This window comes from Phascolarctos cinereus, unplaced genomic scaffold (genome assembly GCF_003287225.1).
Source record: "Phascolarctos cinereus isolate Bilbo 61053 unplaced genomic scaffold, phaCin_HiC Scaffold_2;HRSCAF=192, whole genome shotgun sequence".
NCBI lineage: Eukaryota > Metazoa > Chordata > Mammalia > Diprotodontia > Phascolarctidae > Phascolarctos > Phascolarctos cinereus.
In genome coordinates this window covers 359,843,906-359,868,029 of record NW_027555625.1, presented here as the reverse complement: position 1 = coordinate 359,868,029, position 24,124 = coordinate 359,843,906, and the positions used below count along the sequence as shown (strand labels likewise).

The 24,124-nt window shown below is 41.2% G+C and overlaps 1 protein-coding gene across 1 annotated transcript in view; it reads left to right on the top strand.

Moving 5' to 3' along the window:
- Positions 1-1,354: 1,354 nt before the first annotated feature.
- DLK1 (delta like non-canonical Notch ligand 1) overlaps positions 1,355-24,124 on the top strand; it is a 34,025-nt gene continuing 11,255 nt past the window's right edge. Inside the window, exons 1-4 of the mRNA XM_021007307.1 lie at positions 1,355-1,708; positions 2,881-2,941; positions 5,247-5,377; positions 22,384-22,525. Of these exons, the coding sequence (XP_020862966.1) occupies positions 1,639-1,708; positions 2,881-2,941; positions 5,247-5,377; positions 22,384-22,525 (404 nt within the window). The 5' untranslated portion in view covers positions 1,355-1,638. The remainder of the gene's footprint in view (positions 1,709-2,880; positions 2,942-5,246; positions 5,378-22,383; positions 22,526-24,124) is intronic.

The window sequence follows — 24,124 nt, the reverse complement described above, 5'->3', positions numbered from 1 at the left end:
AGATTTTTTTTTTAAGAAAAGAGGTCTTTTTTTTTCCCATTTCTCTCTCAGAATCACACCCAGAAATTCTCTCTCTCTGTTTCTTGATACCTGCTAGTCTGAGGTCTCTTACTCTTAGAATTGGTACTAAAAGAGCGCAGTCTACATACAATCACCCCTTGCTAGGGAACTCATGTAAATTACTATTACGCAATTACAGAATTTCAGCTCCTTTCCAGCTCTGACATTCTATGTTAGGGCCCCTTCCAGCTCGAATTTTCCATGATTCCTACTCCAAAATACCTCTTTCCCATTCCACCTTCACCTGCCTGGAAGGTGGCTGAAGTTATCTGTTGGAAAGTAATTCCAGTTGTTTTAGCCTTGCTTCTTGGGATCCTCTTTCAAAGCAGAAATCTCTTGTGTGTGGGACACATTAAATCCTGGTTCCCAACATGCCTCAGCTGTTCAGATCATCTAGGAAACAGAAGTTTTGCCTGGGAGAAGGTCAAGGGAAGGATAAAGTACCCAGAGGTACCACTGTGGGCCTAGATTGTGCGAAGGGGAGGGACAAGAGTATTAGGTGAGGTTTCAGCAGCAGAAGATAGCTATGGGTGGGCACTAAGGAGAATAAAGACTCAAAAACCAAGGTAGGAAAATGCTCACAAATCAAATTTTCCCAGAGCAGCTCCATAAAACTGATCCTGAATACATAAGCACTTGTCTTCGGGGCTCCAGGTAACTGGGAGAAGGGAAGAGAATTCCAGGTTAACAGCTAGTAAGGTGTACACACACTCCAGTTTTCGTCTCAGACTAGAATCCACATTTCTAAGGAAGTGACTGGGCACCAAGTGCGAGATACATGAAGAAGATGTGGGAGGCAGGAAGGAGCACACGGATACTCAGGAAACAGATCCCACCTGGTCCCGCTGCAGTCTGGGGCTTCTCTCTGATTCTAGGGAACACAGTCGTTGGGAAGTGGAGTTCACATTCGGGTGAATTCGGAGTCTGCTGCTGCGTGCCTCTGGGACTTTGGGCAAGCACTTAACTCTGGGGCCTCAGTTTGCTCATCTGTTGCAATACGTAGTCTCTGAGCTCTAAATTTTCAATCTTTTGATTTTTAAAATAAAAGTGTCGGACAAGGAGAGCTTTAAGGTCCTGGGGCACTGAGACCGGACTGGGCCATATGGCACTGCCCGCTTCCCCAGATTGAGGCAGCGCAGCCACCCACGAGTCCCGGGACCAAGGGAGGAGAAGGGAGTGTAAGCTGGGGCTGGGCGGGGGCTGCTGCGGCGGCGGGTGGGCGGCCGGCGGGTGCGGCTCCCCCATCTAGCTCTGCTCCACGTTCCTCTCAGTGCAGGCAGACTCGGTTGGCTGGGCTGGGCGCGCCACTGCACCCTGGGGCGGTCGTGGAAGGACCCCGGAGATCAAAGGCGGCGCGGAAGGGAGGTTTTACGGGGACTGCACTGGAAGCTGAGTGTGTCCTCCCGCAGGGGTGGTCCCAGGAGACTGGACCGCACCAACCTCTTGTTGGGAAAAGCATCTGAGAAAGCGGGTGGCCGCTGTTCAGGCTACTCGAGGAGGTGGAGTATTCGGACTCATCGGATACTCTTTTTTTCCCCTCTGCAGCCAGTGGCCAAGTAAAACCCCTCTGGTGCTGCGATGTTCGCCCCGGGATCCTTGCTGCTGTTGTGCGTTCTTGGGCCACCTTTTTGCTTCTTCTCTGCTCTAGGTAAGGCATCTCCCCCAGGCTCTTTAGCTTCCCCTCCTTTAGCCACAGCTTAGATTCCACCCCACTATTCCTTAGGTACGGAATCTGCGTGTCCAGAGGGGAAAGTGCTCTTTCCTGTTTTTTTTTTTTTCTTAGGGACGTGCCCATCCGGCCCCAGTACTCCTTTGGCGCAGTGCTCCCTTATCTCCTGCTGGTCTGGAAGGCTCCCTTCTGGGAGGTCACTACTTTTCTCCTGGGAGGGCATTACTCTTCTCCAAGAGAAAGTCTCCTAGGGAAGGACGGGAAAGGGCCAAAGGTCTAGGCACTGCCGGGAGGGATAGTGGCTGAGAGGGAGCTCAAGGCCCAGGGCTGAGGGCCTGAAGCTTTGGGGCTTGGACACCTCCCCCAGGACACACAGCCCTAAGACCCTAAAACTATGCAAACATCTCAGGTTCCTGACATAAAACGTTCTGACCCCGAGCAGAAGGTGGGTGCAATGTAAGTCCTAGATCTTTGGGCAAGCCTTATTTGTCTGATTGTGAGCAGCTTTCTTCCTCCCCCCAGCTCTAGGTGCTTTGAGATCTCTATCGTACATCGCTGTCTATAGCTTAGTATCCCGCCTTCTATCTGAAGGAGCCAGGTTTGGGGTATTTTCCAAATAGTAGGAGCACATTTTGTGCAGACCACTCATGGACGTAAGAGAACCCCCTCAAACAAAACAGATAACAACAGAATTGTGATCTAGGCAATGCATAGATTTTGCAGACCTCCATTTGATCTCCATTTTACAGATGAGGAAACTGAGGATCTCAGGAGCTAGAAAGGATGTGTGGCCTGGGACTGTAACTTAGATTTCCAGGTTGCTATTGTTTCACAGCTAAGTCATACCCGGGAGCCCAGCGGAAGAAGCCCCATCACTTAGATTATGGATTTTACAGTGACAAAATGACATTTGTAGCACCTTTGAGGGCCAATTGAGGTTTTTAAAAAAGTTAGTTAACCTTTTATTTTTTTACTAGCTTAAAAGAAAAGGGTTTTCTCTGATGCTGTTTGGAGACCATTCAACCTCTTTAAGACTCAAAGGTAATCTTTCTGCCGCCTTAAGGAGTCCTATCAAGGCTCCTCCTATAAAAATGCCAGTTCTTTATCTCTTTTTTGTTTTCTGGAGTTTAAGGGTCCTTTCTGTATTTTAGGCCTGGAATGTGAGGTCGACTGTCACCCGGACAGAGGGATCTGTGACAAGGACCAGTGCAGGTGAGGAGAAAGGGGCTGAGAGGTGGGTGGTTATTTGGGATAATATTGGATGTATTACTAAGATTGAAATAACGCTCAAAGATTTTCTAGGAGACTTCCCCCCTTTCCCTCCCCTCCCCCTAGAAACCCCACTATCCTCACTGAGCAGGATATGCCTCTGGGGCAAGCTGTCCATGAGGCCAGTCCATATTGGCTTGGTGATACATTTTTCATGTACTCATACATGTCTATGTTATTTCTTTTGATAGCATGTTAGGTTATTAAGGTCAGAGATTGTTTAATTTTTTCTTTGTATTCCCAGCACTAGGCACAGTGCCTAGCACACAGAAGACAATAAATGCTTGTCAATTAATCGATTAGTGATTGGCAGGTGGATTCACCGTTGAGGGTTGTCCAGCCCACTAGAGTGGGGGAGTTCCAAAGCTGCTACTCTCAAACTGCTCCCTGCCCCCCTTTCTGGCAACTAGGATTGGCAGTTTAATGATTCCAGGCGTGGGCTCACAGTAGACAAAGAGCTATTAGGTATGCATAAGTTCTTCACTTAAAAAAAAAAGCTTTCCTCTTTTGGCATTTTGCCTTGGGTTAGACTGAAGATTTTAAGCTTCTTATGGTTGAAAGCTCTTTCCGCCCACCCCCATCCGCAATGCCTCATTCTAGTGTGGATGTGACCCTTGGATTTTGAAGGCTATGCCCGCAGAATTAAAGCTTGGGTTGGTCTTTTCAAGCTGAATAGTAAGGTCTTCTAGCAGAAGTGTGAATCTGTCCTTTAAGGACCAGCCTAGTAGAGAGGCTTATCACCATAAAATTGGACACCAGCTGATGAATTTTTTAGTGGGACAAACCCATCAAGGGAGTAATAGGATTCTTACCTATATAGCTGGAGGCAGCGTCCACACCGATTAAAATCGCTAGTTCTGAAGCATTTAAGTATTCTGAGAATGTGCCTTTTTTTTCTTTTAAAAGTTTTTCATTTTTTTTGGCCACTTTAATTTATATCCTTTGCCTTCTTCTAACAATGGAGTTATTCCTTGTAACAATGATTTAAAAAGCAAGGAATACAGTTGAGCAAAACTAACCAATATCTCAATCAAATCTGACAATATGTGCAATATTCCATACCCGCAGCGCCCCAGCTCTGCAAAAAAGGGAGTGAGGTGCATTTTCTCACTTTTCCTCTAGAGACAAATTTGATCATTATAATGATACAGCCACTCAGTTGCAGTTTTTGTTCTTCCTTAGTTACGTTGTTATAGTCATTATGCAAGTTGTTTCCCTGGTTCTTCATTCTGTTCACATATTTTTTCCATTCTTATCTAAATTGTTCACATTCATCTTTTCTTGTTCCATTTGATTCACGTATCATTTTTTTAGCCATTCCTCAGTTAATAGGCATCTACTTTTTCCAGTTCTTCTACCCAAAAGGCATTGTTATGAATATTTCTATGTATATGGGAAATTTATTTTTGTCTTTGGCTTTCTGGGGGTATATGCCTAGCAGTGATTTCTGGGTCAATGGATATGGAAATTTTAGTAACTTAAAAAAAACCCCCAACATTCCAGATTGCTTTCCAGAATTATTGGAACAAGAATGTGACATTTTTTGAAGAGCAGAACTATATTTCCCCCTCTACTTTTTTATTTGTACTTTCAAAATGGAAGTTGTCTTTATTTTACTTAAAAATTAAAATGTATTGAAGAGAATAGTGATTTGGGAATCTCATAGGTAACTCCGATATAAGAATGAGTCAAGAGGCCAAGAGGAGAGAGGTCAGAAAGTATTAAGACAGGTAGGTTTTGAGAGGGGGTATTGAGAGGACCAGGGAGAGGAGAGGGAAGCTGCTCTTGGACAGACTCAGAACAGGGTGCCAGATGATGGGTATTTACTTCCATTTTCTCCCTCATGGCTGGGACTTGTGCCAAGTACCAGTTTTCCAGCCTCACTATCTCTTAGGATCTCCATTTATCGTCATCAATCAACAAGCATTTATTAAACATTTACTGTGTTGGGCACTGTGCTAAATAAGTGCTATGATTTCAGATATAAGAGTGAGGCAGCCCTGACCTCAAGGAACTTATATTCTACTTGCAGTGACAATTAGGGGTTCTGATCCTCAATATTTTTCTTTTTCCTTTATGTTTCTATGATCTGCTTAGGTCTTCTCATTTTCTTTTCCTTCTGTCTTTACCAGTGATCTCTTCTACTTTTTTTCTTCCTAATTTCTGAGCTGAGTGGAAATTTCAGCTTAATTACATCAGATAATGACTTGATTAATTTTACCTCCAATAAACTCTTGGACTCTTGCAGATGTCGACCTGGTTGGCAGGGACCCCTGTGCAATGAGTGTATGCCCTTTCCTGGCTGTCTACATGGAAGTTGTTCCCTACCCTGGCAATGTATCTGTGAGGATGGCTGGATCGGAAGTCTCTGTGACATAGGTTTGTGGATACAGTATTTTACTTTTCCATAGGCTAGTGATAGTGATTTAATGGACGAGTACGCCATCTACTGACACAAGTGGGCTAACAGTTTTGTAGGAGATGACCTACACCTCTCTCCCGCTGTGCATAGACACTTTGCTCAACACCATTATGATCCCAGTACTGTGCTGGCTACTCTGGAAAAGACAAGAGCAGTGTTGGAAACAGTCTCTTTGGGGTACTGTTATTGTGGTGCCGGTAAGGCAGATTTTATGTATGGGGGAAAATAGCTCAATGAAAATATGAAGCCATGTGCAGATGGGTGAGATAATGAGCATCTAGGGGCAGGGAAGGAAGGAGGAGATGGTAGAGATTCAAAGATATCAGAGGAGACTCCAGTGGACACAGATGGGGCAGTTCAGGTACTCGTTAGCCGCTACAGAAAAAGCTTCAGAGGAGGCAGAGGTGACTATATTAGATGTAGCCCACTAGGTAACTAGGTGAGACAGTGTTAGACTTGCAGTCAGGAAGATCTAATTTCATATTCCCTCCTCAAACACTTACTAGCTATGTGACCTGGGCAAGTCATTTAACTGCTGTCTGCCTCAGTTTCCTCAACTCTAAAATGGGGATAATGATAGCATCTACTTTGCAGGATTGCTTTGAGGATCAGATGAGATGATATTTGTAAAGCTTTTAGCGCATTGCCTGACACATGGTAGTCCCTTAGTATATATTTTGTTCCCTTTCCTTCTTCCTCTCACTTTATTGCCTGTGTGAGTGTGGGTAAGTCACTCAATCTCTTAAAGGAAGAGGTTGATATTCGTGGACCTGATCAAATGTTACCTTCTGCCTGATGCCTTTCCTAATTCATTTTAAATGGTTTTTCCCTCCTTGTAACTTTGTAACTCACTTATGCACTTACCACATTCTGTTTTATATTATACTTATATGCACATATATTGCTCCTGTCTCCCCTAACAGACTAAGTTTAATGAGGGTAGGACTAAGTCTGGCTCATCTTTGTATCCCTCTTAGCCCTTTTCATGTAGTAGGCATTTAATAGATAATGTTTGATTTTCACTTTCAAGTTAAATTTCATTTCTCTATTGTGCCTTTTTGAAGAGAATGGTCTTCTCTATTTGACCAACCTGAGTATTAAACATGGTCAAATAATTTGAACTGAGTTAGCTGCTGCAGGTAATCAATCAAAAATGTTTATTATGTACCTGTGTGCCTGTCCTATGCATGGAGGTGCCTAGGAAGTGTGAAGGAGGAAAAAAAAAGATTAATTAATAATGTTGCTTTTTGTTGTTGATCAGTCATGTCTGACTCTTTGTGACCCCATTAGGGGTTTTCTTGGCAAAGATAATGGAGTGGTTTGCTATTTCCTTCTCCAGATCATTTTACAGATGAGGAAACTGAGGAAAGTGGGGTTAAGTGACTTGCCCAGGGTCATACAGCTAGGCCAGGTCTTCCAGGCTCCAGGCGCAGTGCTCCATCCACTGCACCACCTAGCCACCCTTCTATAAACTTATCAGGGGATATTAAATTCTAAAAAGGGAGTTGGTTCCACTGTTCCCCAAGGTAATGAGAGTTGCTATCAGCACAATTACTCTATGTCTCAGTTTTCCTATCTATTAAATAGATTGGAATATTTCTAAAATTCTTTTTTCCCTCTTCTATATTTTATAACAGAAATCAACTAGTGCATAGACATATTCCCAGGGCAACGAGGGTGATGAACGATGGTCTGTAAAGAGCCACTAACCTACAAATTGGCCCTTAGTAAACCTATCCAAAGAATCAACTGAATTTGTGTTCCTAAGACATTGAGTGCTGGCATTAGAAGGGATCTTTTGAAATCATGTCAGAGCTGGAAAGGATATTAGAATTATAGGAAAGGAGGGAACGAGCATGTATTAAACGTCTGCTATGTGCCAGACACTGTGCTAAGCATTCATAAATATGATCTCATCAGATCCTCACAACACCCATGCAATGTAGGTCCTATTATTATCCCCATGTTATAGTCACAAAAACTTGAGGCAAGCAGAGATTAAGTGACCTGCCCAGGGTCACCCAGCTAATGAGTATGTGAGGCAGGGCCTGACTGAGGTCTTCATGACTCCAGGCCCAGTGATCTATCCAGTGAGCCATCTAGCTGCCATAAAAGGTCAGAACTAGGACAGACCTCAATACAGTAGAAAAAGAGCCAGAAGAATAAAAATAGCTCCCATTTTGTTAGTGCTTTAAGATTTTCCAAGTATTTTCCTCACACCTCGGTAAAGTAGGTGGCGTAAGTATCACTCTCCTCATTTTACAGATAAGGAAACCAAGGCTGAGAGGGGTAAGATGACTTTTGCAAAATCACAGAGCCAGTGAGCTATAGAGGGGTGATTAAAACCCAACATTCTCCCTATTATACCACAGCTGGAAGGGACCTTAGAAAATAAAATGTCAAAGCTGGAAAGGACCTGGAAGATCATCTAGTCTAGCCGCCTGATTTTAGAGATGAAGAAACTGAAGCCCAGAGAGGGGAATGCCACTCATTGAGTTAGGAGGAAAGCAATGACTAGAATGATTTTCCAAATTCAGAATCTGGAGCACTTTTCATTCATCCAGCTGCATTAAGTGATCGGTTTCCTATTACTGGCCTCTAGGCAAGGGGGAAATCAGCAAAGGCTTCATGCAGAACGAAGATGGCACCTGAGCTGCTGTTGTTGTTCATGCCTCTTTCTCCAAGAGGTCCAATGACATCTGAGGGTGATGTCATGAATTGCTTGAGAATTTGGATTTCGGTGAGGCAGAGGGGAGCCTCACTTTCTCCTCCAGAGTCATCAGAGTCCAGAGCTGCTTCTTGAAGGAAGAGAAGGACTCTTTGAGGCAGGATTGAAGGGGGACATGTGGGGAACTTTCCAGTATAAAGGCAGGAGAGTATCATTCTTCTTTTCTTATGAATTTGATGGGTTAGTAAATCACGGGGTCATGGATATAGAGTTGGAAGTGATCTTAGAAGCCTTTATTTACCAGATAAGGAAACTGAGGTCATAAATATCTGAGTAGAAGTCAAACCAGTCTTCCTGACTCCAAAGCCAGAATGCTATCCACTTTGCAATGTTGCCTCTCAAATGCAGTCTTTAACAAAGTTTCCGATAAGGATGAAGGATTGCTCTTGTCAGGGTGATTGTTTTAGAGCTGGTCTATGATTCTCTAATTATTCTACCATTAATTAATTCCTTTGGATATGGGAGTTTGAAAATGCACTGTGCTCTTAGTGACTCAGATCTTTCCAGAATGAAAATAGCAGCTGAAGTTGGTATACTAGATTAAGTTGCCATGGTTGTGTTGGGAGTTAAATTAAAATTCTGTTAAAGGTCTGCATATGCAATTAATATCCATTTCCTTCAGGACATTTTGTTGATGACCACATTAGCAAATGTTTCCTAAATAACATTTCCACAATAAAACAAATGCAGAGCATTTTCTTTTTTTCCTTTTTTTTGGTGGTGATGAGGTAGAAGGTGAAGTAAAGGTTGTCTCTGTGATCCCTTCCCACAGTGGGGTTCTGTGAGTCTAAGACTCTAGGACAAGGTGAGGAAGCTGTGGCCTCTAGGCTTCTAGGTCCTTGGGTGTGGTATTTTGACTGAGTCCAAGTTTTACAGAACAAATGCTTTTATTAAGGGGATTTGTTCTGTGAAGTTTGGATTCAGTCAAAGGGCTGCACTTGAGGACCTACAGGGCCACATGTGGCCTTGAAGCCACAGGTTCACCATCCCTGCTCTAGGACTGTGAGTCTAAATATTTCTAGAGTGAGTAGGGTGTAGTGGGAAAAGATCTGGGTTTGGGTTCAGAAGACTGGAGTTCAAATCCTAATTCCATGACCTTGAGTAAGTCCCTGAACCTCTTTTGGCCTCAGTTTCTTCATCCATAAAATTGATAGGTTGGAATCAATGATGTGTGAGATTCCTTCCTACTCTAAATCTGTCATCCTTTAATTTATGATTCTAGCACCAAATAAATGCTATCCATTTGATTTTTTATGGCATGTGATAATCGTTTGAACCAAACATTTGTTTTATAAGCAATTAAGACTAACTCAATTCATGTGAGGAGTTTATTCACAGGCCACTTTTAGCTTAAGTTTTCTTTTTCTTTTTCTTTTTTTTTTTTTAATTAGCCTAGGTACTCTCATAAGCAGCACTAAATATACAACAGAATTTTTTGTTCTCTGTACCTCTTGGTCAACTGTGTGCCTATAAACACATGTACCACTGTAGACAAATTTTGTCAGATATTTGGCTCCTAAATTCATAACAGCCCATGGCACCTCAGACTACATCTCCACTCTATCCCCAGGTAGGTACTTTCTGTGCTCATTCTCGCCCCTCCTCATTTTTCAGCTCCCTTTCATGTGCTGTCTGCTCCCACTAGAGTGCAAGCTCTTTGAGGCCTGGAACTCTATTTCTGTTTTGCTTGCATTTTTATTTCCAGTGCTTAGCACAGTGCCTGACATAGAGTATGCACTTCATAAATGCTTTTGTGTGTTATTTTTGAAGAGGACTGATAACATCACAGAGTGATGTCTTGACTTGAGCAGGAATTGGATTTAAGTGAGGTAGAATTGCACAAAGTCATCAGCCTCACTTCTTCCTGAGTCATCAAAGTCCAGCGGCAAGACAAAATTCACTGTATCGCTTATCTTCTATTTATCCATCTGTCTACCTATCTGCTGGCTATGTATCTATGTATCTATCTGTCATCTTTCTTCACTGACAATATCTTTAATACATGCATGCAAGTGTCATAAAGATTTTGTTTTATGGCAACAAATCAGGGATATAGTTCTGCCGTTGCTGATGTCTTCTCAGTCTTTCTTCCTTCCTCTCTCTGTCTCTCTCTTTCTCTCTGTCTCTGTCTCTCTCTTGCATGCATGTGTGCTCTTGCTCTTCCTTCCTTCCTTCCTTCCTTGCTTCCTTCCTTTCTCTTTCTCTCTCTCTCTTTCTTTCTTTCTTTCTTTCTTTCTTTCTTTCTTTCTTTCTTTCTTTCTCTCTTTCTCCTTCCTTCCTTCCTTCCTTCCTTCCTTCCTTCCTTCCTTCCTTCTTCCTTCCTTCCTCCCTTCCTCCCTTCCTCCCTTCCTCCCTTCCTCCCTTCCTTCCTTCCTTCCTTCCTTCCTTCCTTCCTTCCTTCCTTCCTTCCTTCCTTCCTTCCTTCCTTTCTTTCTTTCTTTCTTTCTTTCTTCTTTCTTTCTTTCTTTCTTTCTTTCTTTCTTTCTTTCTTTCTTTCTTTCTTTCTTTCTTTCTTTCTTTCTTTCTTTCTTTCTTTCTTTCCAAGCTCGTCAACCTTTTGTGATAGGTATTTTGAGCACTGACCCTTTAACAATTGTGTTGTTTTGTGCACATTTTTTCTCTGTACACTTAGGTCTACCTGTTCTTCATAGCATTAGCACTGCTTTACATAGTATATTGGGTACAAGAGTGAATTGAGTCCAAATGTTGCGGCTCCTCTTTTGTTGAGGAATAGACCACTATAAAAATGCTGGAGTTATCTGTTCTGTTATGGGTTTATTTGTTGTCAGCATGAATAAGAAGTTGTTCTCAGAATAATCTAGTTTAACTCTATCTAATGCTCAGCTTTCCATAGGCTCACTTTCTCCCTAACAGCCTTTGAAGTTTGAGGAGGTAATATTGCTCATAATCTTCCATTTTTCTCTGTTGTGGTGTTTTGCAAATGAGCTTGTACTCTAAATTCACATTGCTTTTGGTTACTGCATTCCCTCTAGACAAGGAGATTAAGTGTTTATCACTGTTAAGGTGTTTTAAGAGCTCTTTCTGCCTCTTTCTCGTAGTAATCATTTTTGTATCAATTAAACTTCTTTTGGAAATGTTAATTAAGTGAAGTTGTTTCCTTTGATCCATTTCCCAGTTTTCAAAGGCAGTTCACCTGCTATAGTCCCTTCATCTCACTTTTATCCTTCCTTCTCTTTTGGCATTTACTCTGACCTTTGCTCCAATGACTAGATAATCTGATTGCACAGAGGCAGCTGATACTGCACTGACTGCTATATTTGAAGATAGCTGCTTCTGGTCCGTTAAAATATAGTTTATTGACTTTAAGGAGTCGTTTGGCTGGCTAGAGCAAAATGAAACCATAAAAGCTTTCCTCAGACAAAGTGTCAGAACTATACAAGATTCGAGGACAGACGTGACAAAAGAGATTACTCTATTCAACAATGTGCCTGCTATAGCTATCAGGCAAGGTGTCAGACAGGGAGCTATTTATTTGCCAAAGGTGTTCACTAGTTTTATGGAAGAAATTCTGTGGCAAGTCCCAATGAAAGAAGCATTTCCTATTCATGCCAAGGTTCTGCAAATGACCCTGTTCCCAGCTGACCTTGTGCTAATTGAGTTGAGCCTCAGAACGTGACAAACTTTCCTTAGTGAAATACACAGTAATGTCATCTATGATAGGAAAAGGCCTGTATCCCAGATTGTGACATGCAGTCTCTAGGTAGTGTGCCAATTTGGCCCATCAATATGCATTTCAGGAACTGCAGATGGATAATGAATAATGAAGTGGGCCAAGAATTGAGCAGAAAGAAACCAGACTAGATCCCATTTGGGAAATTGCACAGCATTCTGAATGGTTCCAAGCTGCTCCCTAGCATACAAATCTATCTTTTTAACACTAATATGTGCTCTTCTCTTGGTGATCCAACTAACAGCACAGAGACGTGTGTGTGTGTGTGTGTGTGTGTGTGTGTGTGTATAGATTGTTGTATGTTATCAACCAAAAAATGTATACAAGAAATGCTGTAAGAGATATCATCAAAGAGATCTATGACTAAAAGGGGACATGCCTGTCCATGCAGCAAGAGTGAGGGACTGACAGATGGTCTGTGTGCCCCAATGATAGTCACAGAAAAGTGAAGCACCTAGAGGAAGACTCCCAACCAAATTGGCCAGACACTACTATGGAGCCTTTCTGGAGGATGTAGACAAGAGTTGCACAGGATTGGCAAACATGGGTAGATCACAGGATCATAAAATCATCAATTTAGAGTTGGAAGAGATCTGAAATCTAACTTCCCAATTTTATAGATGAGGAAACTGAGGGACAGAGAAGTTAAGTGATATGCTTAAGATCCCTTAGATAATAAGTGTCTAACATGGGATTTGAACCCAGGTCTTCCTCATGCCAAATCTAGCATTCTTTCCACTATCCATATCACCTCTGGGCTGTGATCCTTACTGTTCTGAAGTATAGAAGTATTATGCACAGGGACTTCATAAAACATGACTATTCTGTATAAGGTAAAATTTATAAAGATCTCACTTGGATTCCATAAAGGAGGACTAATTATTAATGTTTTAAGGATCTCAAAAGACTTTTTTTTTCTGCAAAAGATGGTCCCATAACATGTTTCAGAATTATAAAATCACAGAATTTTAGGGTTGGAATGTATCTTGGGTACTATCCAATGCCTAGCACAATGCCCGGCATGGAATAGGTGCATAAATGCGTGTTGATTGATTTATTGATTGACGATGTAGTCCAAAAAAGGTTTTTTTCTGACAATATACACAACTAGTCATTCAACCTTTGCTTTAAGACTTTCATAAATCTCCAGAGAAATTCATAATAATGTTATCCATACCAGAAAAATTCATATTACATGAGGAAGAACCTACTACCTTCTCAGGCAGACTATTGCAGTTTTGAATACCTTTAATTGTTAGAAAGTTTTTTGAATAATGAAGCCTAATATTTAGTTTCTTTCCAACTGCTACCCATTCCTTCTATTTTTGTGCTCTTCAGAAAACAGAACAAGTCTAAACCCTCTTCCATGTGATGGCCTTCTAAAAGCATGAATACAGTGATCCTGTCCTCCTTGAGTCACCACTTGGCTAGGCTAAGCACCCCTAGTTCCCTCAACTGATTTTCATGTGGCGTAGGGTCTCTTGTCATCCTGATGATCCTGCCGGTACACTATCTAGCTCATCAATGCACTTTTTAAAATGTGGTGCCCAGGACTGAAGGCAATACTGCAAATGAGATTTGACCAAGCTAAGTAGAATGGGACTATCATCTCTATTTCTAGAAGGTATTCCTCTTTTAATTCAGTTGAAGGTTATTATTGTTGTTATTGTTTGGTTGTTTTTAGTCATGTCCAACTCTTTGTGACCCCATTTGGGCTTTCTTGGCAAAGATACTGGAGTGGCTTGCCATTGCCTTCTCTAGCTTATTTTACAGTTGAGGAAACTGAAGCCAACAGGGTTAAGTGACTTGCCCAAGGTGACATGGCTAGTAAGTGTCTGAGACCAGATTTGAACTCAGGAAGATGACTCTTCCTGACTCGAGGTCTGATGCTCCATCCACTGTCCCAGTCCAAGTGCGCATGAGGGGTTTTTTTGTTTGCTTTTTTCTTTTGCTGGCAAAGCGCACTATTGATTCATATTGAGCTTGTAATCCACTAAAGTTCTCAGGTCTTTGTTTTTCAGATTAACTGCTATTTAGCCCTGTTTGCCCCCATTTTGTCTTCAGGAAGTTGATTTCTTGAGCCTAAATGCAGGAATACATTTTTCCATACTAAATTTCATCTTATTAGATGCAACCCATTTTTTCTATCCTGTTGACATCTTTTTGGATACTATTATCTAGTATGTAGGTTATGTCATCTTTAAATCTGATGTTTCATTTAGGGCTTCATCCAAGTCATTAACTAAAATCTTAAAGGGCCAAACACCAATCCCTGAGGCACTTAACAGGAGAATACCTCCTACATTGTCATGGAACCTTTAATGGTGACTCCTTGAGTCTGAATCAGTCTAGTTTTCTATCACATTTATAATTTGCCTACAATGTGGTATACACTATGCTAAGTATCAGGAATTCAAACACAAAAATAAAAGTCTCTGCCCTCAAATAGCTTATAGTCCACTAGTGGAATCAGTATGTATACTTTTAAGAATATACAAAATAGCCACAAGGTTATTTGGGAAGGCAGGGATTTGCAGCTGGGAAGACCAGGAAAGGGCTCATGTGGTGCTTGAGCTAAGCTTTAAAGGAAATTAGGAATTCAAAGAGGTAGAGATGAGGACAGAGTTCATTCCAGCTATGGGGAACACTTAATACAAAGGCATAGAAATGGGAGGTGGAAGGTCATGTGTGAGGAACATCAGTGAGGCCAGTGTGTCTGGGCCATAAAGTTAATGAAGAGCAATAATGTATTATAATCTCGAGAATAGCTGGGTTGGAGCCTAGTTGTGAAAGCCACTAACTGGCAGAAGATTTTGTATTGAGCCTAGAATAAAGAGAGGACTATTGAAGTTTCTTGAGTTGGAGAGTGACAGGTCAGATCTGGCTTTAGTAATATCATTCTGGCAGATTTGAAATGATTATTAAACTAATGAAGATTTGATAAGATCATTAAAGAGAAGAGAGAAGAGCTCAAGGCAGAGTCTTGTTGTATACTTACAGTTATGAGGTGGGTTATGGTTGATAATCCAGCAGAAAAGACTTAGAAGGAATAGTTAAACACGAAGGAGGCAAACCAAGATAGAATGATATAACTAAAAAAAATCCAAAGAACAAAAATAGATAGAAGATTTAGGAGTAGTTAGAAATCTTGAAGGCAAATCAAAAGAGAATGGTGTAAAAAAAAAAAGGATGGTCAGCAGTTTCAAATGCTGCAGAGAGATCAAGAAGGATGAGAATTGAAAACAGGCCACCAGATTTGGCAAGTAAGAGATCATTGGTAACTTTGGAAAGAGTGATGGAATCATAAGCCAGATTTCAAGGGTTTGAGAAAATGAGTGAGAAGAGAGAAAGTGGGGGGAATGGGTGTAAGCAGCTTTTCCAAAAGTTTGGCTGTGAAATGAGACACAGACAATAATTCAAAGGGATTTTGTCATCTTGAGGACTTCTTGTTGTTTATAAAAGAGCCCTGGACATATTTCTAGGCAGCAGGGAAGAAGCCCATTGATGGGAAGTGTTGGAAGGTTAGAGAGAAAAGGGGTTATTATGGGAGCAATCTGCTGGAGGAAACTGGAGGGAATAGGATAAAAGATATACATAGAAGAGTTGGTCTTGGTTAGAAGGGCCATCTATTCATCAGAGACTGGGATAAAGGAGAAGAGAGTACAGAATCTCAAGGGGGTTTTAAAACAGAGTAGGGGAGAAGGGGAGCTCACTTTGAATGAAGGAGGAGAGATCCTTTGTTGAGATGAGGGGAGGAATGGTATGGGAACCTTGAGAAAAGAAGAGAAGATTTGGAACAGCAGCTGTGGGGACTGTGTTGGAGGGTCAATAAGGCTACACTGAGGGCTTTAGAATTAGAGTTTAGAATAGCATACATTAGATAACATTATTGAAAGAGATTGGTCTAGACATCCACAATAGAAGATGTAATGAATGGAGAACACCTGTTATCCAGATGGTGACACTGCCAAGACCACATCTGAAATAGCATTGAATTCTGAGAGCTACATTTCAGGTAAGAAATTTTACAGCCTGTAGTAGGTCCGTCTTCTGGGTAGCAATTTGCATGTTAAGAGGATTAGAGGGCATGCTATACATGATTGTTATATGGTATAAATCATATTATGCAGGAACTTCAGAATTAGAAGGGAACTTGGAGGCCATTGATTCTAACCTGTATCTGAGCAGGAATCTCCTTTACAGTATCCTCGGCAAGTGGTCATTCAGCCTCTACTTAAAGACCTCCAACAATGGGAAACTCAGCAGCAAAAGAAATAGATCATTCCATTTTCAGAAAGCTCTGATGGTTAGGTAATTGTTCCTTACTTTGAGCCCTAATCAGCCTCTCAGCAGCTTCTCCTCATTGCTCCTATTTCTGTTCTCCAGAGCCAAGCAGAGCATCAGATCCCTCATTCACATGATGGCCCTTCAAATAAATACAAAAATCACCCCCCTCTCACATCTTCTCTTCTCTTCCACAGTCTTAACGTTTTTAATTCCTTCAAGCAGTCAGTCACTTTATCAACAGACATTTATTTAATTGCCTGTTATAGGCCAGACACTCTGCAGGGTCCTGGGGCTACAAATAAAAAAAAATGACTCCTTTCTCCATAGATGTAAGAAAGGGCATAATGTATCAACAGCATGAGTTGGATGACCAGAGCAGCATGAAAAACATTATCAGGTGTACAGATGACTTAAAGAACAGATAGGCTGGTTATGTAGTGAGCATCACGGACAGCAGGGGCCCAGCTGTCACACAACACTACTATAAACGAAATCCTTAAAACACGACAAAATGGAACAAAAAAAAACAACAAAGGAAGGTATTCAGCATTATAAGTGGGTCCTATATAAAGGATTTATCAGAAGACATGGACAAAAATTGCACAGGATGGGAAGGTACATTAGGTTTCAATCTGTTCATGTGGAGGGAGTTCCTTGCTGATTATAGATCAGTTGAATTATTCCTGAAACAATATTGTTGTTCAGTCATTTCGGTTATGTCCAACTCTTCATGACTTTATTTGGGGTTTTCTTGGCAGAGATATTGGAATGGTTTGCCATTTCCTCATTTTACAGATGAGAAACTGAGGCAAACAGGGTTAAATGACTTACCCAGGGTGACACAACTAGTAACTGTCTGAGGCTAGATTTAATTCAGTATGATGAGTCTTCCTGACTCCAGGCCTGGCATTCTATCTACTGTACTGCCTAGCTGCCCTGAAATAATATTAAATGTGTTTAACATTTAAACAGGGATTTGGCATGATGAAAAAAGGGAAGGTGGTCAAAAGTTCATTAACCTAAATTGAAAGTCTAATGGGTTTTACAAAGCTGACCTCAAATTGAGCTTAGATCAGCTCTCTGAGAGGCACATTTATTTGTATATTTATACATCTGGCTATCTATCTATCTATCTATCTATCTATCTATCTATCTATCTATCTATCTATCCATCTATCTATCCATCTATCTATCCATCCATCCATCCATCCATCCATCCATCCATCCATCCATCCATCCATCCATCCATCTATCTATCTATCTATCTATCTATCTATCTATCTATCTATCTATCTATCTATCTATCTATCTGTCTGTCTATGTATCTATCTGTCTATGTATCTATCTGTCTGTCTATCTGTCTGTCTATCAATCTACCTACCTATCTATCTATTTATCTATCTGTCTATCTATCTCATACAGGAAGAATTTCTTGAGCCATTGTGTTTTGGGAACTCAGAGACTAACAAGAAAATGCAATCTCTATACTATGAAATTACTCCAGGGGGTTAGTTTGGGTTAACAATTTGGGAATGTAGGGAACAGAAGATAGTAAGTTCTTTCAAGGACCCTCTGAAGACGTACACACTCTCTCAAGATCCTCCATCACTACAATACCAAACTCTAAAATTTTAAGAACCAGCCTTTGGCTGTTGGATGACTGAGCTGCTCCCCCTCCCATCCCTGCTGCACGTTCACCTATAACTGATTTGATGCCTGACCATTTCATTTCCACAGGGGGGTAATCCCCAGCTAGACAACACAGAACAAGGGGATTAACTGACCATACGCAGGGCCTGGATACTTGAACCTGGAGGGTTGATTCCCACAGAGAGATGGATAAATAGTCATTATATTTTCTTGTGTTGAGCATGCAATTACTCACCTGCAATTCGGCTGTGTGCCTTTATTGATCATTTTTCTTCCTTTTTGAGAAATAAATGCTTGTGGGAAGATGGCAGTCAAGGAAGTGTGGCACTATATTGCCTGGTAAACTTTAGCTTTCCCTTTGCCAGCAAGACTTGAAAACGGAAATAAAACCTGCAGGCAAAACTTGTCACACTGAGAGAGTTGTTTCCCATATCCTTGTTCCTCTGTTGTTAATGTCTCACCTCTCCTGTCAGTGTTACTTTGTAATATAATATATTTTGTATTGACCTTTCTTGGTATGTGTTATCTCTGCCCTCTCTCCCCCAGCTGAATTTAAAAATGGCGCAAGTTCTCTGAGGACAGAGACTATTTGGTTTTTGTTGTTATACCCCTAGCTGGTAGCATGATGCTTAATAAATGCTAGTTGAATGAATATCTTTTTTATTGCTTTTTTGGGAATGAATATCTTTTAGGGACCTTTTTATGCAGTTACAATGTTCTTGTTCACAGAGTTGCACATTCTCACCTTAACTGAGGTGGAATCTCCTCTTCTGACTCACCTGACTCCTTGTCCTAACCTAGACAACATCTCTCTCTCCCTCTCCCTTTCCCTCCCCCCTTCTCTCTCTCTCTCCCTCTCTCTCTCTCTGTGTCTCTGTGTGTGTCTCTCTCTCCCCTCCCCCCTTCTCTCTCTCTCTGTGTCTCTGTCTCTGTCTCTCTCCCCCCTCCCCTGTCTCTGTCTCTGTCTCTCTCTCTCTCTCTCTCTCTCTCTTCTCTCTCTGTCTCTCTCTCTCTGTCTCTCTCTCTCTGTCTCTGTCTCTCTCTCTCTCTGTCTCTCTCTCTCTCTCTGTCTCTCTCTCTCTCTGTCTCTGTCTCTCTCTCTCTCTGTCTCTGTCTCTCTCTCTCTGTCTGTCTCTCTCTCCCCACCTTCCCTCCAGTTCATAAGGTCACTGCTTCTGCTTTACATCTCCACACAAATAGCTAGGGCTCACAAACTCCCAACCCTCCTGCAGATGTGAAGAATTGACTTAATTTAAAAAAAAATACATTATTTTTATGGATACCTTTTGTTGTTGCACTCTATTTCCAGTGTATCCCTCCCTGCTCTTAACTTGGTGAGGCATTCCTTGAGACAAAGATTAAGAAAAGAAAGATTAATTAATAAGAGAAAATAAAAAATCAGTTCAGCAAAACTAACACATCAACAATATTTGACAGCGTGGGCATTATTGCTCATCCATATTCATACTTCCAGAAAAAGGAGGAATTAAATTTTCCCAGCTCTCCTCTAGGGCCAGACTTGGTCATGATAATTGTTGTTGTCATTGAGCCACTTCAGCCATGTCCAACTCTTCATGACCCTATTTGGGATTTTCTTAGCAGGGATATTGGAGTGGTTTGTCATTTCCTTCTTCAATTCATTTTAGACATAAAGAAACTGAGGCAAACTGGGTTAAGAGAATTGCCCAAGGTCACACAGCTAATAAGTGTCTGAGGCCAGATTTGAACTTAGGCAGATGAGTATTCCTGACTTCAGGCCTGGCATTCTATCCACCATGCCACCTAGCTGCCATCATTATAATGACACAGCATTCATTTGTGTGTGTGTGTGTGTGTGTGTGTTTTGTTGGCATGCACAAACATGCTTTCCATTTAAGTTGTCATTATATATATTGTTCCTTAATTGTGCTTACTTCAGTTTGCATCAGTTTGTATCTTGGCATGCCTTTCTGAGTTCTTCATATTCACTATTTCTTAGTGGGTCAGCGATATTCCTTTATTCACGTATCCACAGTTGTTTAGCCATTCCCTAACTGATGGGCACATTCTTTGTTTCTAGTTTTTTGATACCACACAAAAAAAGTTTTACCTTGGATATTTTGTTGTAAATGGGGCCATTCTTTCTGTCTTTAACCTCTCGGAAAAGGGGATGCGTGGGTTAAAGGGTATGGTAATTTTATTTACTTTTTCTAAAAAAAGTCTACATTCCAAATTATTTTCCAGGGTGGTTGAACCATTTCTCAATAATCTTGACAGTATATTAGTATGCCTGTCTCCCTGCAGCCCCTCCTTCCAACATTGACTTTCAGTAAATAAATATTAAGTCCCTACTATGTGTCATGCACTGTGCTAAGCTATCATTTCCATCTTTCCATCTTTGTCTCTTTATTGTGTGTTATCTTGTACATTTCTCTTCTTTTTAGTGACTTGGAGTAATCTTGCATATAATTGTCAATAGTTTGCTTTTCTTCTTTTGAGAGCTGAGTATAGCCTTTTACCATTTTGTTATTGGGGAATCGCTAAATTGACTTCCACATACTTAGCTGTTTTTTCTCTCTATCACTCATGCTGACTTCTCTGTACCAGTTCAATCATTGTGACTGCTAGAGCAGCTCAGTCTGCACTCCTTCCTTTACCATGCCTAGTGACAAGTTTTTACCACCATTCTTCCCATGAGCACCTGCACAACTGGGCCATTTCTTAATTGCAGAGCATAATCAGCAGCTCTGTGACACACTCTAGCCTTGGGCAAAATCCATTTCCCCTTTCCCAGCATTCTCAGAGTCTTACCAGAAATAATAATTTTGAATCCTATGAATCATATGATGGAAGAGCTGAGAGGAACCCAGATATCATTTAGCTCAGTCTTCTCCCTTTGCAAGATGAAGAAAATGGGACCCACAGAGAAGGGAAGTAAGTGACTGATTGCTCAGTGATTTCATGGCATAGTTGGGACCCGAACCAAGGTGACACATTCAAAGAATGTCAAACCTTAGAGTTTATCTAGATCAACTGTTTTATTCTATAGGGGAGGAGACTGAGGCCCAGGTAAGGGAAATGACTTGTCCAAAGTTGTAACAGATTATAAATGTTAGAGCGAGAATTAAAATACGAGTCTCCCAGTCCAGGGCTCTTTCTATCCCACAATGCTGAATTTCTCACTTCTTTCATTATGTTTATTAATTGGATGGTTCTATACGTTAGGCTACCTTACTGGTATTTTTTTGGGGGGTGGGGGTGGGAAGGATGGGCTAAATTTGTGATTTCATTAGTTCAGAGGCAGATACACAATTGTTGTGGGCCTAGAGGGTTAGGGAGGTACAGTAACTGTGGTAGGTACATTGGTCAAGTTTTAAGAAGCCAATAAGTCTTTCGCATTGGGGAACCAGTGAGGCAAAGGGAACTTCTAGTGCCTGAAGACCCTATACACTGTGAGAAAATACAGGAAAGTGAAAGAGAAAAAACAAGGAAATTCAAAAGAAAATTGAAATACAAGGTCATTACAGTGTTAAGAGAGAAAATTAACATGAGAAGAGCTAAATAGCAGTGAAATTTGAATTGCCAGTTCAAAACTACCTGCCCCAGATAAGGTATCACATGGGAAGGGCAAACAAATAAATGGGATAGATTACAGGAAATCAGAAGAGGGAGAAATCATAGTAAACTGAATTTATCAACAAAGGGTTCATGGAGTATGCAGCTAGACCTTGGATCAGAGCATCACCAAATCTCAGTGGTGGTTGGATCTTTATAGGTAATCTATTCTGACCCTTACTTATATCAGGAATCCTAACATGGAGGGAAGAGAGGATTTGGATTGGTAGGAAGAAGAGGGGGCATGGCCTTCCAGACTATTAGAATGAGCTGAGCCCACATTAGAATGCAGGATAATGTAATATATTTTGAAGATGGTTTGTAGACTATTTTGGCTGGGGTAGAGTGTGGGACAGTTTTATTGATCTGGTTATTGAAAAAAAAGTCTTTCCTGAGATGTTTACTTTCAAGCCTTCTTTGCTGCAGGTAGAAATCCTGACTGCTATGAATGACTGCCCGATACATTGGTTTATCCTTAGTTTATTTTCGCCAGGGCTTCTTCTGTTCTAGCTTCTACTGTTTTTCCTTTAAGACTAAGGGCTTTCACATGAGCCCTGTTCTTTATACATCTCTTTCTGCTCTCCTAGACTCACTGCCTCCTTGTTTTGGGGTTGTGTCCTTCAACTAGCATGACACAAACCAGAAGGCCATTGTTTTAGATGATAAGTCTTGCACAAGAGTACAGAGGAATGAGGGGCAGCTAGGTGGTGCACTGGATAGAGCACCAGCCCTGAAGTCAGGAGGACCTGAGTTCAAATCTGACCTCAGACCAAACACTTGACACTTACTACCTGTGTGACCCTGGGCAAGTCACTTAACCCCAATTGCCTAAAAAAGCAAAAAAAAAAAAAAAAGAGAGAGAGTACAGAGGAATGACCTGCAGTGGGGGAAGCTCCGTAAAAAGGGACCAGCTAGTCTACCTGAGTAGCAAGATGGTGGAGCAGAGTTCCTGAGTGGCGAAGCTTGCTAGATGAGAGGGAATAATAATGAATATGTTGTGTATGTTCCTTTAGATCTCCAGTTGTGTGCTAACAAAGCCTGCCACAAGAATGGGACATGCACTGGTTCTGAAGAAGGAGGCTCCAGCTGTTCCTGTGTCCTGGGTTCTTCAGGAAGAAACTGTCATTTTAAGGAAGGACCTTGTGTCATTAATGGGTAAATCTTCACTTCCAGCAATTTATGATTGTCTATGTGATTTTCTATGTAATTTTCATTTCTCATTTTACAAAGATCCTTTCAGTAAAAAAACTGAAGTGGTAGAAATTTCTGTCCTTTGGGACCTTGAAGTATTCTTTCCTTTCCTGGAGTAGCATAGACTGGGTCAAAGGGTCCTAGAATGTCAGAGCTTGGAGAGACTTAATGATCATATAACACAGAACAGGTGTGGAGAATTTGTGACTCAGCCTTTTGACTGAGTCCAAGTTTTACAGAACAAATCCCTTTATTAAGGGAATTTGTTCTGTGAAGTTTAGAGTCAGTCAAAGGGCCACTCTTGAGGACCTAGAGGGCTACTTGTGACCTCAAAGCCACAAGTCCCCCCCCCCCAACAGAATGTAAGGCTGAAAGGGACTTTGGAATGTCAGAGTTTGAAGGGAACTTAGAATATGAATGTTATGGATCACAACAGTTTTAGGATCATAGAAAATAGAATGTCAGAGCTAGAAGGGGCCTTAGAACCATAGAACATAGAAAGTCAGAGGTGGAAGGGGCCTTAGCATTACAGAACACAGAATGTCAGAGCTGGAAGGGGGCTTAGAAAGTCAGAGCCAGAAGGGGATTTAGAACAGTGGTTCTTCAGTTGGGGTCTATAGATCCCTAAGTTCCATGTATAGGTTTCAAGGGATCCATGGATTTGAATGGGAAAAGATTGCACGTTTAGCAATATAATTGGTTTTCTTTATAATCTTATGTACATTATTTTATGCGTAAAAACACTAATCTGAGAAGGCGTCTATTGGCTTTACCAAGGTGCTGAAGAGGTTCATAGTGCACAAAATGGTTAAGGACCCTTGCTTTAGAGACAAGAACATGGACTGTTACAGCAGGAAGGGACCTTAGAATCATGGATTATAAACTCTTAGAGCTAGAAAGAGCCTTAGTATCATAGAACATAGAGTGTGTGGGGACCTCAGGCCTATAGAATTTTTGAGATGGAAGTTTCTTCATAATGACAGAATGACATATTTTAGAGCAAGATCAATCTAGTTGAACCCCTTCATTTTACAGGTGAACAAATGAGGCCCAGAGAAGGGAACTGATTTATCAAAGGTCACGTTAGTAGTTTATGGAAACTAGGTGCTAGAATCTGCACATCCTGACTCCGCTGCTATTTCCAATTCATGATGCTGTTGAGCAGCATCCAATTTCCTTAAAAAACAAACAAACAAACAAACAAACAAACAACCAGGTGTGTCTTGTGTCGCTATGGCACAGCCCAAAGTAATTTGATATTAATATACTTGTGATCCTTTGAAATTCTGATGTGTATGAATGGAAATAAATTGGGGCCAGCAAACCAAGACACATTTCTCAGTTATTTGCATAATATTGCAAAGGTAAGGGAATAAGAGATGACACTTAAATAATCCTTAGCTGCCATTTAAACTATGAGAAATGGGCTCTGTAGACCAGTTTTGCCAGAATATTTAGTGCCATAAAAGGGGTAAGACTAGCAATGTTTCTTCAGTTCTTTAACTGTTAGGTGGTAATGTGTCTAACTGAAAGGGATAAATTGTAGGGGATAATTGTGCTCAG